At 49.0% G+C, this 15,133-nt stretch overlaps 1 protein-coding gene across 1 annotated transcript; it reads left to right on the top strand.

Annotated features, from left to right (window-relative positions):
• The first annotated feature begins 11,252 nt into the window (after positions 1-11,252).
• Positions 11,253-13,600, top strand: LOC103007507 (tubulin alpha-1D chain-like). The gene is made up of 3 exons (XM_007187971.3): positions 11,253-11,388; positions 11,720-11,868; positions 12,617-13,600. Exons 1-3 carry the CDS (start codon positions 11,268-11,270, stop codon positions 13,598-13,600), a joined length of 1,254 nt encoding a protein of 417 aa, XP_007188033.3. The 5' UTR covers positions 11,253-11,267.
• Positions 13,601-15,133: the final 1,533 nt, after the last annotated feature.

The following is a 15,133-nucleotide window of genomic DNA, read 5'->3' on the forward strand; positions in this document are numbered from 1 at the left end:
CTAGGCTAGTCACTTAGAAAGGATTCACCTGCCTCTCCTATCATAGTGTTTCCTAGGGCCAGGGCCGCCTGACAAAACAACACAGCAGGATAAAATAACTAGCAATGGCAACTTTCTACCAACAAAATAGCTAATTGACACCTTACTTAGGCAAGGCATGGAAAGGAATACAGTGATATATGACAAGGTCTCTTTTCCCAGTAGACTAACCATATGGTTGGGAGAACAAGACTCATTCATAAAAAAGAAAACTGGCAAGGGCATACAATGAGGCTGCTTTGGGAAATGGGGTCATGGTCTCTACAGAGCAAGGGGCCTTGGTGATTACAGAACACACGGCCTCTTGCAGACCTTCCCTGGCTCTCTTTTTTCCTTGTCCACCCCAACCCCAGCAGAATGAATATTTTAAGAGGATTGCGCTATCTTAGGCAAAATCCAAAACCTATTTGCCCTTCAGGTTCAGCTTCTTTCTTTGTAAAACTGGGATAATAACTTCGGATTGTGAGGACCAGATGAACTGAGGGATGTGTACATACACAGCAAAGCACCGTGTATGCAGTTGTCTGGACTCTTAGAGCATTTTATTCATTTATTTTAGTGTGTGTAGCACATCACGCTGCAGTTACTCTTGTACATGTCCATCTTATTAGATAGCGACCTTGTTGAAGGTAAGGATTGTGTCTTATTCACTTTTGTGTCCGTAGCTCCTAGTATGCCGCTTAGCATGTGGTAAGGATTTGCTAAGTGTGTGTCAGGTGAATTTTTTCACTACAGAGATGGGACTAAAATTAAGGTGAAACTCTAAGAAGTCAGAAGTTTCAAATTAGCAGCCTGGAGGCCAAATTCCCCCACAGTGTTAACCCCCATAGCGTTTAGAATATGAAAAAAATCAGGAATTGTCTTTGGGGCATCCCCAAAGACCACCCCTATGTTAGGAGACTTGCCAGACGGACTCACAGGACTCAGCATAAACTTGTACTCACAGTTAAGGTTTATTACAGTGATGTAGGAACAATACACAACTGGATAATAAGGGGAAAAGACACAAGCAGAATCTGAAGGAATCTATGCCCTCTCCCTCCCATAAGGGCTCACACAGTGTACTCTTCCTCCAAAATGAAAATGGGACGTTTCCTTGCAGTGTTTCTGCCCAAGAAAGCCCGTTAGAGACTCAGCACCCAAGGTTTTTAGTGGGGGCTGGTCGCATAGGCACCTCTGCCTTGCACTTACCAAAATTCCAGACTCTTTAGAAGAAAAGCAGGTGTTCAGCATAAATCATATCGTTTACACACACCATCTAGGCACAACAAACCATCCTTATCAGTTAGCTGTTGACTGGGTGCACTCTAAGAGCCAAGTTCCCAGATGCCAGCCAAGGGCCAACCTCGCGAGCAGGCCTTTCTAAGTCTCAGTTCTGCTATGTTAACTCTTTTCTGCATGATCGTGTAAAAATCCAGATTTCTAGCTTATCTTGAAAAGAATTGGAAGATATGGCTATTCAAGGCCTGCATTCCCATTTAGCAATTGTGATAGGCAGAACAGCTCCTCACCGAGATGTCCACATCCTAATCCCTGGAATCTGTGACTATGTTACCTTACATGGCAAAAGACTCTGTGGATGTGATTAGGGTAAAGGTCTTGAGATGGGAGACTATTCTGGATTTCCTGGGTGGGCCCAATGTAATCACAAGGGTCCTTATAAATGGAAGAGGGAGGCAGGAGAGTCAGAGTCAGGGAAGGAGAGGTCAGAAGCAGAGGTCAGAGTGATGGCTTCCAAGATGAAAGGAGGCCACGGTAAGGAATGTGGGCAGCCTCCAGAAGATTGAAAAGGCAAGGAACATATTCTCCTCTAGAGTCTTTAGAAGACAGTCATGCCAACACCTTGAGTTTATCCCTAAACAGGTTTCCAATTCCAGTGTGTGGGGCGGGGGGCTTCCCCACACACCACCAAGCAGTTCTCAGACACCAGCAGGGTGTTCAAGAATACAACTCAATTCTCCCACTTTCTGCCTGGAGATAGCATCAGATTCCCCGATTAAGGGTTTGGTCCTACAAGACTGTCACCCACTCCCCACTTCAGATGCCAGTCGCTAGCCCAGGTTGTTGCCTGTGCTTCTGACCCACCAGCTACAAATTGGAAGTTCCAACAGCCCCCGCCAACTCAGGATACCAATCACAAGTCCAGGTTGTTACCTGTCTTTCTGACTGACCGGCTGTAAATTAGAGGTTACCATTACTTCTTCCTTGGGTTCAATTGATTTGCTAGAGAGGCTCACAGAGTTCAGAGAAACATTCTACCTACTAGATCACTGGTTTATTATAAAAGGATATAAGCCAGGAGCAGCCACACGGAAGAGATGCAGAGGGCAAGGTACGGGGAAAGGGCATGAGCTTCCATAGCGCCAGGAGCGCCACTCTCCCAGCACTTCCATGTGTTCACCATCCTGGAAGGCTTCCAAACCCCATCCTTTTGAGTTTGGATGGAGGCTTCATTACATAAGCAGCACTGATTAAATCATTGACCATTGGTAATTGAACTCAATCTCCAGCTGCCCACCCCTCCCGGGAGGTCAGAAGTGGGTGGTGGGACTGAAATTTCTAACCCTCTAATCACTCAGTTGGCTCCACTGGCAAGCAGCCCCCCTCCTTAGGTGGGTCCAAAAGTCACCTCATTAACATAAGAAAAGACACCTTGATCACTCTCAACACTTAGGGAATTCTCAGGGTTTTGGGAACTGTGAGCTGGGAGGAGTAGACAAAGACCAAATAATATATAAGAAATATATTTTGGTCATCTGAGTAACCATATATATTTTTTTCTTATAAATCATAATACTGCAATCCCTATAAGACCTATTTTGGACTTCTGACCTCCAGAACTGTGAGATAATAAATTTGTGTTGTTTTAAGCTATTAAGTTTGTAGCCATTTCTTACAGCCTCTATAGGAAACCAATAGGCAACAAATGCAGCTGGGTGGTGGCTACTCTCTTAGGATGGGCACCAAGCTGCTCCAGTTCAGGCAGCCCTCATCACTCTGTGTGTCCCTGACACAGAAGACCAGTACCTGTTGCCATTTAACATCATATGCTCAACCCACATCACACATTTACATTACTCTGGCCCCTGTAGCAAGGAGTTCACAACCACTGAGCAGGCCTCCTGGCAGGAAAAATGGAGCAGACAAGATTTGAGGGAGACATGCCCAAGGCGTATTAGTGGAACATAGATTCTGTTTCTGATTGTGCATGTGTTTGAGTGCGCACGCTCATGTGTGTATGTGCATGGCTGTGAGCATGTATGTATCTTCTCAGGGTATATACAGATCCCCTGAATTAGGGCCATAAACTCCGGGTAGGTGTGCAGGTAACAGTCCATATTACCAGATGGAAAACTCTTAGACATTCACATACATGTACAGAATCTAGGAAGACGATGCCAGGCACTTCTTCACTCTTCCTCATGACGCATTGCTTAGTCCATTTACCCTACATGGATGTCCATTCTCTCTTTGGATCGCTCTCCCTCTTCACCATGACCATTGTTATCTGTGTCTTTTCTAACTCCTTCTCAGAGTCTCACCACAACCTTGGAGCAGTGCAGCAAGGTCATCAAAGTTTAAAATGTCTCCATTGATTCCATCTGGGAGAGGTGGAGCTGAGCCTTGGTGCACATCCTTCCATTTTTTTCCGATGGGGCATCTACCAGCTGTCCTCCTCCTCACAGAACCATCTTTCCAAAGGAATATCTCCATGTCTTCTCTCCTTCTTGCTGTCCACGCAGACCTGGTTCACATGCTCCACTTAGATGTTCTTGCCAAGGTCTCTAGTGACCTCCGTCTTGCCAAAGCCAAAGGTCACGTCTCTCTCTTCATCGTTCTCAGCCTCTCAGCAGTATTTGACATAGCTTATCCTTCCCTTATAGTGTTTCGTAGTTGAAGCACTTCCTTCTTGGCTTCGATGACACCTCCCCTCCTGGTTTCTGTCCTGGCCACTCCTTTTTGGTGGTCTTTGATGGTTTACCTCTAAAGGGTATTCCCCATAGCTCAGTCCCAGGCTCTCCATGTGCTTTTCTCCCTGAAGGAGCAATCGTTGAAGGTGGGTGATGAGTATATGGGGTTTTATTATGTTATCTCTACTTTGGGGTATATTTTTAAATGTCCTTAATAAAAAGTGATTGTAACATATCTAGGGTTACTCAAAAAAGAATGCCTAGAGTATATACATTGCCAAACTGAAGTGCAAGAATAGAACAAAAAGAAAGACATATCACCTATATGCTGCTGGCTCTCAAATGTATACCTCCATTTTGGACCTCTCCTCTAAACTTCAGATTCACATGACTATTTGCCTTCTTGACATCATACCTTGAAAGCACATTAGACATCTCAACATAACACATTCAAAGTAGAGCTCTCAGTATACTACCCTCATCCCACTCCCTGCCAAACCTGCTTCTATCCTAGGCGTCCGAGTCTGAGTCAACAACATCACCTTCCACCCAAGTGCTTAGGTAAAAACCTAGGATCATCCTGCATTCCTCTTTCCCTCTCTCCTTCCCCTCTTTTATTAGTGAGAATGTTTTGCTTCAAATAATGGAAAGCCTAACTACCAGCAGCTTAAACAATGGGTATATTTATTATCCCACAAGAAATCTTGAGTATAGGGCGGTTCCAGGGTTGATTCAGTGATGTCACCAATAAGTCCGGTATTTCCAGCTTTCTGCTCTGGCATCCTCAATGGGCTGGCGAAATCTTCTCTCCTAATCACAGGATGGCCGCAGCAGCTCCAAGTATTATGCCCTCATATGACACCATCCTAAGGCGGGAAAGGGGGTTGGTTTCCTCCCACATCTCTTTTTATCAGGGAGAAAAACCTTTCCTTAAGTCACCCTAGCAGACTTTCCCTTATATCTCACTGGCCCTGGGCCTAAACTAGTCACTGGAAGGAGGGAATGGAACTACTATGAATGGTTTGGACTAACCTATACTTAGCCCTAGGTCTAGGGAAAGGCCATCCTCCATGACCAAGTGGAAGGGTGAATAATTATACAAAATTAGGACCATGCCAGCAAAGAAGAAGTGGAGGCAGGGGTCAGGTGAGGCCGTTGGTGAGGTCTGCACACCCCAGATTAGCATGTCCTATCACTTTACTTCAAACCCAGCTACGTCCCCCATCCCCACTCTAGTCCAAGCCACCAGCCCCTCATTTCTGGATGTCTGCCATAGCCTCCTAACCAGCTTCCTTCTCCTACTCTTGAACTCCTATAATGCATTCTCCACATAGCAGCTGCAATAAATAATCTCTCTAAAACAAAACACAAAGTAGGCAATGAGGCTTGCTTAAAACCCTCCCATTACACTTGTAATAAAAGCCATTCTCCTTGCCAGGCCCCTTTACCTCTGTGACCTCATCTTGCATAGCCCCCTCCCTCCCTCCCTCAGTTTCCTTATATACACCAGGCTTGCTCCTTTGCACTTGCTATTCTCTCTGCCTGGACCACTACAATCCAGATCTTGGTGTGGCCATCTCCTTATTGCTCAGTTCAAATATCACCTTCTTAAAGAGTGGCTTCTTCTCAATAGTAGCCCCCCACCTCTTTCTGGGCCATTATCCTGTTTTGTTTTCTTCACGTGTTCATTGCTATCTGAAATTCTCTTGTTTGTTCACCGTGACCAGGAATAGGAATGCTAGATTTAGCAAATAAAAGAATTTTTTCTAGCAACCCTATCCAGGAAGAAGATGCTAATGTGAATTTTCAGTCAATGTGGCAAATGGTGAGAGAGTTTTCCTGAGGTTGGGGCTTTTTCCAGAGCCCTTCTCACCACAGCATACAAGGGTGCGACCCAGAATATTAAGATGGTTAACTCTGGTTTTGGCTATGGACTGAAGTCTTCTCTCTCCTACCTGAAACTAAGAGGCCAAGATCCCTGGAGAGAAGACACAGCCAACCAACACTTCAAAGGTAAGGAAGCCCAGTCTACCCTGGGTTGATCCATGAAGCCATAGACCTCAGGAATTATTATCCAGATGAATGGATTTGGGGCCCACTGGGCCCAAAAGTCTCCTGCTAGCACTCCAACTTCTCCCAACTGGTCTTTGAAGTTGGGCATCTCAGAGACAACCTAGACAACACTAATTCCGGAAAGAAAATTATCCTAAAGGCAGGCAGGGGGAGGGGTCTTTTGTAAAACAGAGTAAAGAGACTGAGATTTTTTGAGAGTATGTTAATGTATCTAAGTTATAAAATGAGAGGTAATCAATGCTCTTCATTCCTTCAACAAATATTTATTGAGTGTCTGCTATGTGTGGCACACGGGCTCAGCAGTTGTGGCTCACGGGCTCTAGAGTGCAGGCTCAGTAGCTGTGGCGCACGGGCTTAGTTGCTCCGCGGCATGTGGGAATCTTCCCAGACCAGGGCTCGATCCTGTGTCCCCTGCATTGGCAGGCGGATTCTTAACCACTGCGTCACGAGGGAAGCCCCATAGAATTTAGGATGGGAAGAAAGAAAATAAAAACGCAGCAGGGGGGCTTCCCACATGCCGCAGAGCAGCTAAGCCTGTGCACCACAACTACTGAGCCTGCGCTCTAGAGCCCACGAGCCAAAACTACTGAAGCCCGCGTACCTAGAGCCCATGCTCCACAACAAGAGAAGCCACTGCAATGAGAAGCCCACGCACCGCAACGAAGTGTAGCCCCCACTCGCCGCAAGTAGAGAAAGCCTGCGAGCAGCAACGAAGACCCAATGCAGCCAAAAATAAAATAAATAAAAATAAATAAATTTATTAAAAAAAAAAAACGCAGCAGGGGGATGAGGGACATCGAAAACTCTGCCATGTAGAAAGGGGAGAGTCACTGAGCCTGAGTCCCAGAAGAATCTTAATTCCACCACTAATTAACTCCCACGTGACCTTGGGCAAAACACAAGAGGCTGCAATTTCCTTTTCTTCTTCTGGGAGTGGAGGCCTCACCTTGCCTACCTCACAAAGTTGTTGAGGGACTCAAAGGAGATAAGGGGTGAAGCTGCCTTAAGAACTACAGAGCAGGATACAAATGTGAGAGAGTAACATTTTTATCTCATAATTTTGCCCAAGGCCATATGGTGACTCCTTCTGTGGGGAAATAAGGCCAGGCTGGAACAGCAAAGACTTGGATTGGAATAGGGAGAGACACTTAGGAATAGCCCTGAAGATGCTCAGCATTTTGCTTTGCCTGTGGAGAACAACAGCAATTCTGGACTAAACGTGTAAGAAAGTTTATCTTGCTTAATCTCACAATACTACCTCTCCCCATTCTGCAGATGAGAAAACTGAGGCAAAGGAAGTTAAGTGCTAGAGACAGGGCTAACCTGAGCTCTAGTTCCCTCTGTTCTGTGATATTCTGAGTTTCCACCCAGAAGGCCCTGAGTTGACCTCTTGCCCTAGGACTCATCATTTCTGGTCCACTGCAGACTTTTCTTAGCCCCGCCTACTCCTCTTCCAATCCTCACCAACCTTGGGGGTGAGGGCGGTGCTGGAGCTCAGGCGGCTTGACTTCTAAATCCCCTCTCACTTGTGAGGGCCAGGCTGCACCACCAGGAAATGGAGTTGTGTGACTGAGCAACAGACACCGTGTACCCAGTGACCTGGATACCTGTGTGGGGCTACCAGCAGGCCCCTCCTCTGCCTGCCCCATCTTGCTCCCCTGCTTAGGCCCAGGCCCAGCGCCTGCCGGCTGCACGGTAACCACGTCAACAGGCCTGCCTCTTGGGGCCGTTTCTAACAACGTTCCCGCCCCCCATCTCCCCGAGAGCAGACCAGAGAGGATAAGGAGGCCAGCAGCTGTAGGTCCATCACAGACCTGTCCCTGTCTTCCATCTTGCAGCAGACAGACAGACAGATGACCCCAGCCAGCCCCCAGACAGGCAGCATGGTAAGCAGAGGTGGGGCTGAGCATGCAAATGAGGGTCCCATGGTCCGGGTGTTCATGGGGTTACAGCGTGTGGGCAGGTCAGGTGGGGGAGAGGGAGAGAAGCTTCCAGATGTGAGTGCAGCCCCCCAGATGTGCTGGTATGTTCAGGGGATAGAGAGGGACAGGCCATGGTAACTAGGACATGGTCTGAATCTGAGGGGCTGCTGAAGGGCTCTGAATTTAGGGGTAGGGAGAGTGGGGTAACCAGGACAGGGGCAGAAAGTGCAGGCACTTTCCTACAAACCTTGGGCCCCTGCTGTCCTCTGGTCCCACCACCCGGCTGTAAGGACACATCCTCATAGTCCTGTCCTTCTGCTGTGCCTTGGTCTGACCCCTCATTTCAGCTACATATCAGTGGCGAGAGGGAGGGTGCTGTGTATGGGGCTCATTTGATATCTTTTACCCGGCTCCCTGACAGGCAGGATAGAAGGGCAGTTAGGAGTGTGGTTGGACCCAGACTGTCCCCTTTCTGAATATTCCTGGTTTTGCTGGTGACTTTGAGGAAGTAGTGTGACCTCTCTGAGAGTCAGTAAAATAGGATAATAAAAACACCTACCTAAGGGGGTTGTTGTGAAGATTAGAGGAGATAGTGTATGTGAAGCGCTAAGCACAGTGCCTGGCACCTAATTAATGCTTAATATACAGAACTAAACAACCTAATGACAAAGCCTGCTGAGTGTGAGATTATACTATTTTCACCGGCAAGAAAAGGGAATGGGAGCAGCTGAGGTGGTGTTTGAGGCCAAGTCTGTGTGATTCCAGGGGCTGAGTTCTTTGCCCAAACCCAGAGTGAGGGGCGTCATTTCCAGCGACTCCGGCATACCCCAGGTCAGACACACCTTGCGTGGGCCAGCAGCTGTGGGAGCCAGGACAGGGTCTGGCTTTGTGCACAGAGCCTGGGCAGGCTCTGAGGTGCAGCAGCAGGTGCTGGTCCTGCCAGCCAGGTGATTGGTGAGCTGAGTCAGCCCTCCCTCCTGGACCTGGGGATTTCTGGAGCCCTTTGTCCCTAAATCCCTCCCAGCTTAATTCATTACTTCCTCTTACTATGACCCCCGGGGTTGGGGGATGGGGAATTGGTAAGGGGGTCCTACAGGTATGGTGCACCCTACTCTGTGTCGTCCAATGAGCCAGGCAACTTACACGCATTCTTTCATCTGCAGAGTGATTCTAGGAGGGGCTCTTGTTATCGCCCCACTTCACCAGGGGAAGATGCCCACAGAGAGGCAAGTGGGGGAGTAATGGGGCTGGGATACAGATGGTCTATGTATTAATCCCAGTCATCTCAAAATCATAAAAAGTCAAGGCCCTTGTGTCATATTTACAAAGTCAGAGAAGTGTAAAATTTATGGATAAAGCATCCTCATTAAAAAATTATGAAATATTTCAGACATGCGAAAAGGTATAAAGAATAATATAATGAACACCTGCTGCCCAGCTTAAGAATAGAATCCTTCTCCGAATGCATTCACCTCCCTCCTCTAACATTATTCCAAATTGGGTGCTAATATTTTCCCTTGCTTTCTTTATTTCTGTAATACATTCCAAGAATATACAGCAAATATAAAAATTTATCTCTAAATGATGCATACAAGTTAAAGATTTATATAAATGGTATTGTATTATGATTCTTCTTAATTTGCTTTTCTTCTATTAAGAATTTTGGGAGGTAAGATTCTTTTTTAAATAAATAATTAATTAATTAATTTTATTTTTGGCTGTGTTGGGTCTTTGTTGCTGTGCGCGGGCTTTCTCTAGTTGCAGTGAGCGGGGGCTACTCTTTGTTGCGGTGCACGGGCTTCTCATTGTCATGGCTTCTCTTGTTGCGGAGCACGGGCTCTAGGCGTGCAGGCTTCAGTAGTTGTGGCACGTGGGCTCAGTAGTTGTGACTTGCGGGCTCTAGAGCTCAGGCTCAGTAGTTGTGGCTCACGGGCTTAGTTGCTCCACAGCATGTGGGATCTTCCCTGGCCAGGGCTCGAACCCATGTCCCTTGCATTGGCAGGCAGATTCTTAACCACTGCACCACCAGGGAAGCCCAAGATTCTTTCTTGTATTCATCCACGTCCACTTCTGAATCATTCTTTATTCATTTTCTCCTGTTGAAGGACATTTAATTGGCTTCCGTCGCTGTGGTACTGTGACTGTTCTTTCACCTGTTTTCTTGTGTACCTATGTGAGAATCTCTCTAGAGCAAGAGCATCTTCAGCTTTCCTAGATGTTGCCAGATCACCCTCCAAAAAAGATGCACCACTCTGGGCTTCTAGCAGCAGTGTGAGAATTCTCATTTCTCTACATCCTCCACATGATTAAGCCTAAAAGCTTGGGGAAATTTGATGGATGTGTGTGTTCGTTTTGTTGTTAAGGTCTGCCGTAAATACTTCTCAAGCAGGAAGAAACATTCTGGGATCCTACTTACCACACTGTCACATATCTGTTATCGTATGAAACGCTCCCTTCCCCAGACAGAGAGTTTCTTAAGCGCAGGGACTGGGTATTAGGTGTTATGTATCCCCAGTCTCCGCCCAGTGTCAGGCAGATAATGGAGGCTCAATACATGATGAAGCAAGAGGGTCAAGTCTTTTTGATGCTCATGGGGCTCCCCAGGAAGGGCAATGACCTTTCTCTTTTTCTAGGACCAAGCAGGTTACCCCAGTCCTGCTTCAGGGGCCAAGAACTCTTTGACCAGCCTTGAGTCATGTGAGGAAGAACTTTCTTCCCAGCCCCTCATCACTCCAGAACCACGCACACCCAAGAGGAAAGAACAGCACACACACATCCATTCCAGGCCCACTTTCCCCTTCCTTGCTGGCATTTCTAGCCGTAACACGAATCCAGAGTTCTTTCTGCTTTTCTAAACCTCATCCTTGTCCCTGACCCCTGAAACCTCACTTGGACCTTGTTTTCCTTACTAATGGCCCCTAATTTCTTTCTGGACATGGGTGGGTTGCCTATCATGCTCTGTCAGACTCATCTGAGCCCCTCAGTGTTCCTCAAGATGCTTAGTCACTGAGCAAAGACTCTATAATCTTAGAACTGGTCACATCTTCTGCTTCCCCTGAGGGTTTTGCCCCCCGCCACTGCCCCCCACCCACGGGACGCGGGGCACGGAGAGCAGAGTCCAGGAACTCTTGCTCTCAGCCAGAGAACCACTCAAGGAAGGAAGGCAGGAATCGTGTCCAGGCATGATACGCTTCTCTCTGCCCTTTGTCCACTCAGCGTGAGTGTATCTCAGTCCACGTGGGGCAGGCTGGATGGAGTGCAGACTGGCAATGCCTGCTGGGAGCTCTGCTGCTTGGAACATGGGATCCAACCAGATGGGCAGATGCCCAGCGACAAGACAATCGGGGGAGGGGATGACTCCTTCAACACCTTCTTTAGTGAAACTGGGGCTGGAAAACATGTGCCCCGGGTGGTGTTTGTGGATCTGGAGCCCACTGTGATCGGTGAGTGATGACCAGCCCCTGCCACGGCCTTGTCCCAGGTACCACAGCAAGTCCTTCTCCATAATTGGAGAGCACTGGTTTGTCGTTCCCAGTTGCTGCAGCGAATCAGAACTCCAGCTCTGCTGTCACTCAGCTCCAGAGTCTCAAGGTCACTCCACATCCCTTTCCTTTTCGTTGAAGCACACTTAAAGTCAAGGGCAATAACAGCAGCCTGAATGGGGCTCCTCTAGGGTAGAACTTCGGGCCTGGTGACCCCACCCCTTCTGGGTACCCTGGGACTCCAGGAGCCAGGCTGCAAGGGGAGGGGGACCGAAAATTCTGCCCATTGCAGATGAGGTTGGGACAGGCACGTACCGCCAGCTCTTCCATCCAGAGCAGCTCTTCACCGGCAAGGAAGATGCTGCCAATAACTATGCCCGTGGCCACTGCACCATCGGAAAGGAGCTCATCGACCCGGTGCTGGACCGGATTCGGAAGCTGGTGAGAGAAGAGCTGAGGGCTGGGGAGGGGGGAATCTGGATTCCTGTTGTGAAGTGGTCTGGAGACCAGACGGGGGAAGGGCAGCCTCCATCCTTGGGAGAGTCTCCTGGACAAGAATTAAACACACAGGATCAGGACTAGTGAGGAGGGGAGGCAGAGTGTGGGCTCCAGCCTGGAGCTGGGTGTCCCTTTTATCTGCTATAGTAAGTGGACCGATGCTGGGCAGAGTGGCTGCCAGTTGATAGGCTGCCTGGCCAAGATATGAGCACCCATAAACAGTCCCAGAATGTCACCTTGTACTGTAGGTATGTGGGCAGAAGGCCCTGTGAAAAACAGAGATCCAAACAATACCAGCTCAAGGCTCTCTGATCAACTTCGGCCTCCAGCAAGGACGGGGATCAGGTTCCTGGGTTGTTAATCTCAGGAAGGAAGCCCTCCAGAAACATCTGGTTAGATCAGGGGGCACGGGTAGGAAGCCGGGTGGAGTGGGCAAGTTATGATGACAAAAATGACCATGGCACAAGAGTCAAGAGAGCTGTCTGTGGAAGGCTTCAGGAGGTTTGAGAGAGGAAGAGAGACAAGGAGGAGAGAGTGGGACCTCCTTATCAGGGTCTATTTTGTGCCCTTGGAAAGGCCTTCCAAGGATTTTATGAAACTTTTGGGGAAATCTCAAACAGCACATGCTGGTTCTTTGCTGTTGGTCAGCTGTGCTTCACATCCCATGTTTCTCTTCGCCTTCACTTTCTAGGCTGACCAGTGCACAAGACTCCAAGGATTCCTCATCTTCCACGGCTTTGGAGGGGGCACTGGCTCTGGCTTCACCTCACTCCTGATGGAGCGGCTCTCTGTTGACTATGGCAAGAAATCCAAGCTGGAGTTCTCCATCTACCCAGCCCCGCAGGTGTCCACAGCCGTGGTGGAGCCCTATAACTCCATCCTGACCACCCACACCACCCTGGAGCACTCAGACTGTGCCTTCATGGTGGACAATGAAGCCATCTATGACATCTGCCGCCGCAACCTAGACATCGAGCGCCCGACTTACACCAACCTCAACCGCCTCATCAGCCAAATCGTCTCCTCCATCACGGCCTCCCTGCGCTTCGACGGGGCCCTCAACGTGGACCTGACAGAGTTCCAGACCAACCTGGTGCCCTACCCTCGCATCCACTTCCCCCTGGCCACCTATGCGCCAGTCATCTCTGCAGAGAAAGCCTACCACGAGCAGCTGTCGGTGGCAGAGATCACCAATGCCTGCTTCGAGCCTGCCAACCAGATGGTGAAGTGTGATCCCCGTCACGGCAAGTACATGGCCTGCTGCCTGCTGTACCGTGGAGACGTGGTGCCCAAGGATGTCAACGCCGCCATCGCTGCCATCAAGACCAAGCGCAGTATTCAGTTCGTGGACTGGTGCCCCACAGGCTTCAAGGTTGGCATCAACTACCAGCCCCCCACTGTGGTGCCCGGGGGTGATCTGGCCAAGGTGCAGCGTGCCGTGTGCATGCTGAGCAACACGACCGCCATCGCTGAGGCCTGGGCCCGCCTGGACCACAAGTTCGACCTGATGTATGCCAAGAGGGCATTTGTGCACTGGTACGTGGGCGAGGGCATGGAGGAGGGTGAGTTCTCCGAGGCCTGGGAGGATATGGCTGCCCTGGGGAAGGATTACGAGGAGGTGGGCACGGAGAGTGTGGAGGGGGAGGGAGAAGAGGAGGAGGGGGATGAATACTAGGGGAATCCTTCGTGTCTGTCCTAAATAAAGTGCTATGGCCTTATTGCCTCACAAATGCCTTTTCCTCTTGGGAAAAACCATGGGGGTGGGGGGCTTTTCCTTCATAAGAGATAGAAAGGCTGGTATCTTAGCCTGGGTTCCCCAGAAAGCAGATCTGACTTCAGATTTCATTAATGAGTGCAATTCCAGGGAGCAGAATGGGGGTCGAGGTGGGTAAAGCAGAGAAGGAGGGAGAACTCACCCTAGAGAAGATGTAGCTGGATAAATGGCATCTCAGACCATTCCCTGGGAGAGTGGGCAGGAGGGGAGGGGAGGGTGGGGAATTTCTGCACTGGCTCCATTCTTCCCTTGGTTAAACCTTTGCCTCATCAAACATTAACTTGCCTGTACTTCAGGTTGCACACACTTGGGCTGCAGGGTCAACAGGGAATCCCTGGGCAGGAGGCGAGGCGCTGATAGGTTGTCTGTGTGAAGCTGGTCCGAGCTGCACAGGGCTGCAACAAGAGCCTGGTGAGGCCAGGGGATCTGAAGTAGTGCCTTAGGGTAGTCTGATACAGCTGGTCCTCACTAGCCCACCCTCCTGTCTTCTTCAGTGTAGAGTGTAGAGAGTCCGGAAGCTGGCATTAAGGCAGAAGTGGTACAGTGGAAGCAACAACGGGGGAATGGGGGTCAAGGGGGAGCTTACCTCTCTGTAATCTCCATCACATTCATCACTTTTTGATAAAGACAAATCACCTTTAAACTATGCCACATGCACAGCTTTAAGCCCCCACTTCCAACCAGGTGGCTGCCCTAAAATCCTTGTATGTGGATTTTCTGCAGCGCCTTCTGGGTTAGGAGGATAACTTAATTATTTAGGAGCCCATTTTGGCTGAATAGCTCAGCTATGTCCTCCAACCCTTTTTTTTTTTTTTTCTCTGAAAGGACTGAATTTCAAATCTCTGTCCTGTGTCTTTCTCTCTATTAACTGGTTTCAAATTTGGGGAAGGAAGAGAGGTTATTTGGGGAGCCTTTCAAACCCCAGAAAAAATCGCTGTCATTTATTCAGCACCTACTGTATACTAGGCCCTGCATCCATACGATCTTCTTTAATCCTGAGGTAAACGCAGTTATTGTACCCACCCACTGGACTGGAAGTTCCATAGGAACAAGGCCTGTTCTACGCTCAGGACCCAGAATGCTGTCTGACACATAGATTCTCAAATTTGTTAAACATACTTGTTCAATGAATGCCCATTTTATAGATGTGGCGACTGAGGCTTGGAGAAGTCATGTGACTTGCATGAGGTTACCCAGCTAGTAAGTGGAAGAGTCGGGATTGACACCCAGGTCAGCCTGGGCCAAAGCTTATGCTGCTGCCCTCCCCTTCCTAGGGTGTCCTCCCCTCCTGCCCTCAGCAGACACAGGCACTTCTCCAGACGCCACCTCTTCCAGGCCTGCCAGCTCCGCAGTGCCCAGACAGTGACTCAGGTGCCTCGAAGGCAGGAAGGGGGTGACGCTTGACACTTCCCTGCCCAGGCACTGTGGTGGAGG

This window comes from Balaenoptera acutorostrata, chromosome 8 (genome assembly GCF_949987535.1).
Source record: "Balaenoptera acutorostrata chromosome 8, mBalAcu1.1, whole genome shotgun sequence".
Classification (NCBI taxonomy): domain Eukaryota; kingdom Metazoa; phylum Chordata; class Mammalia; order Artiodactyla; family Balaenopteridae; genus Balaenoptera; species Balaenoptera acutorostrata.

Excerpts from the sequence above, each read along its gene's own strand:
- LOC103007507 (XM_007187971.3), top strand. The coding sequence starts at position 11,268 with ATGCCCAGCGACAAGACAATCGGGGGAGGGGATGACTCCTTCAACACC. Across the intron at positions 11,389-11,719 it reads TCTGGAGCCCACTGTGATCG|ATGAGGTTGGGACAGGCACG; the intron begins GTGAGTGATGAC and ends TGCCCATTGCAG. Across the intron at positions 11,869-12,616 it reads TGGACCGGATTCGGAAGCTG|GCTGACCAGTGCACAAGACT; the intron begins GTGAGAGAAGAG and ends TTCACTTTCTAG.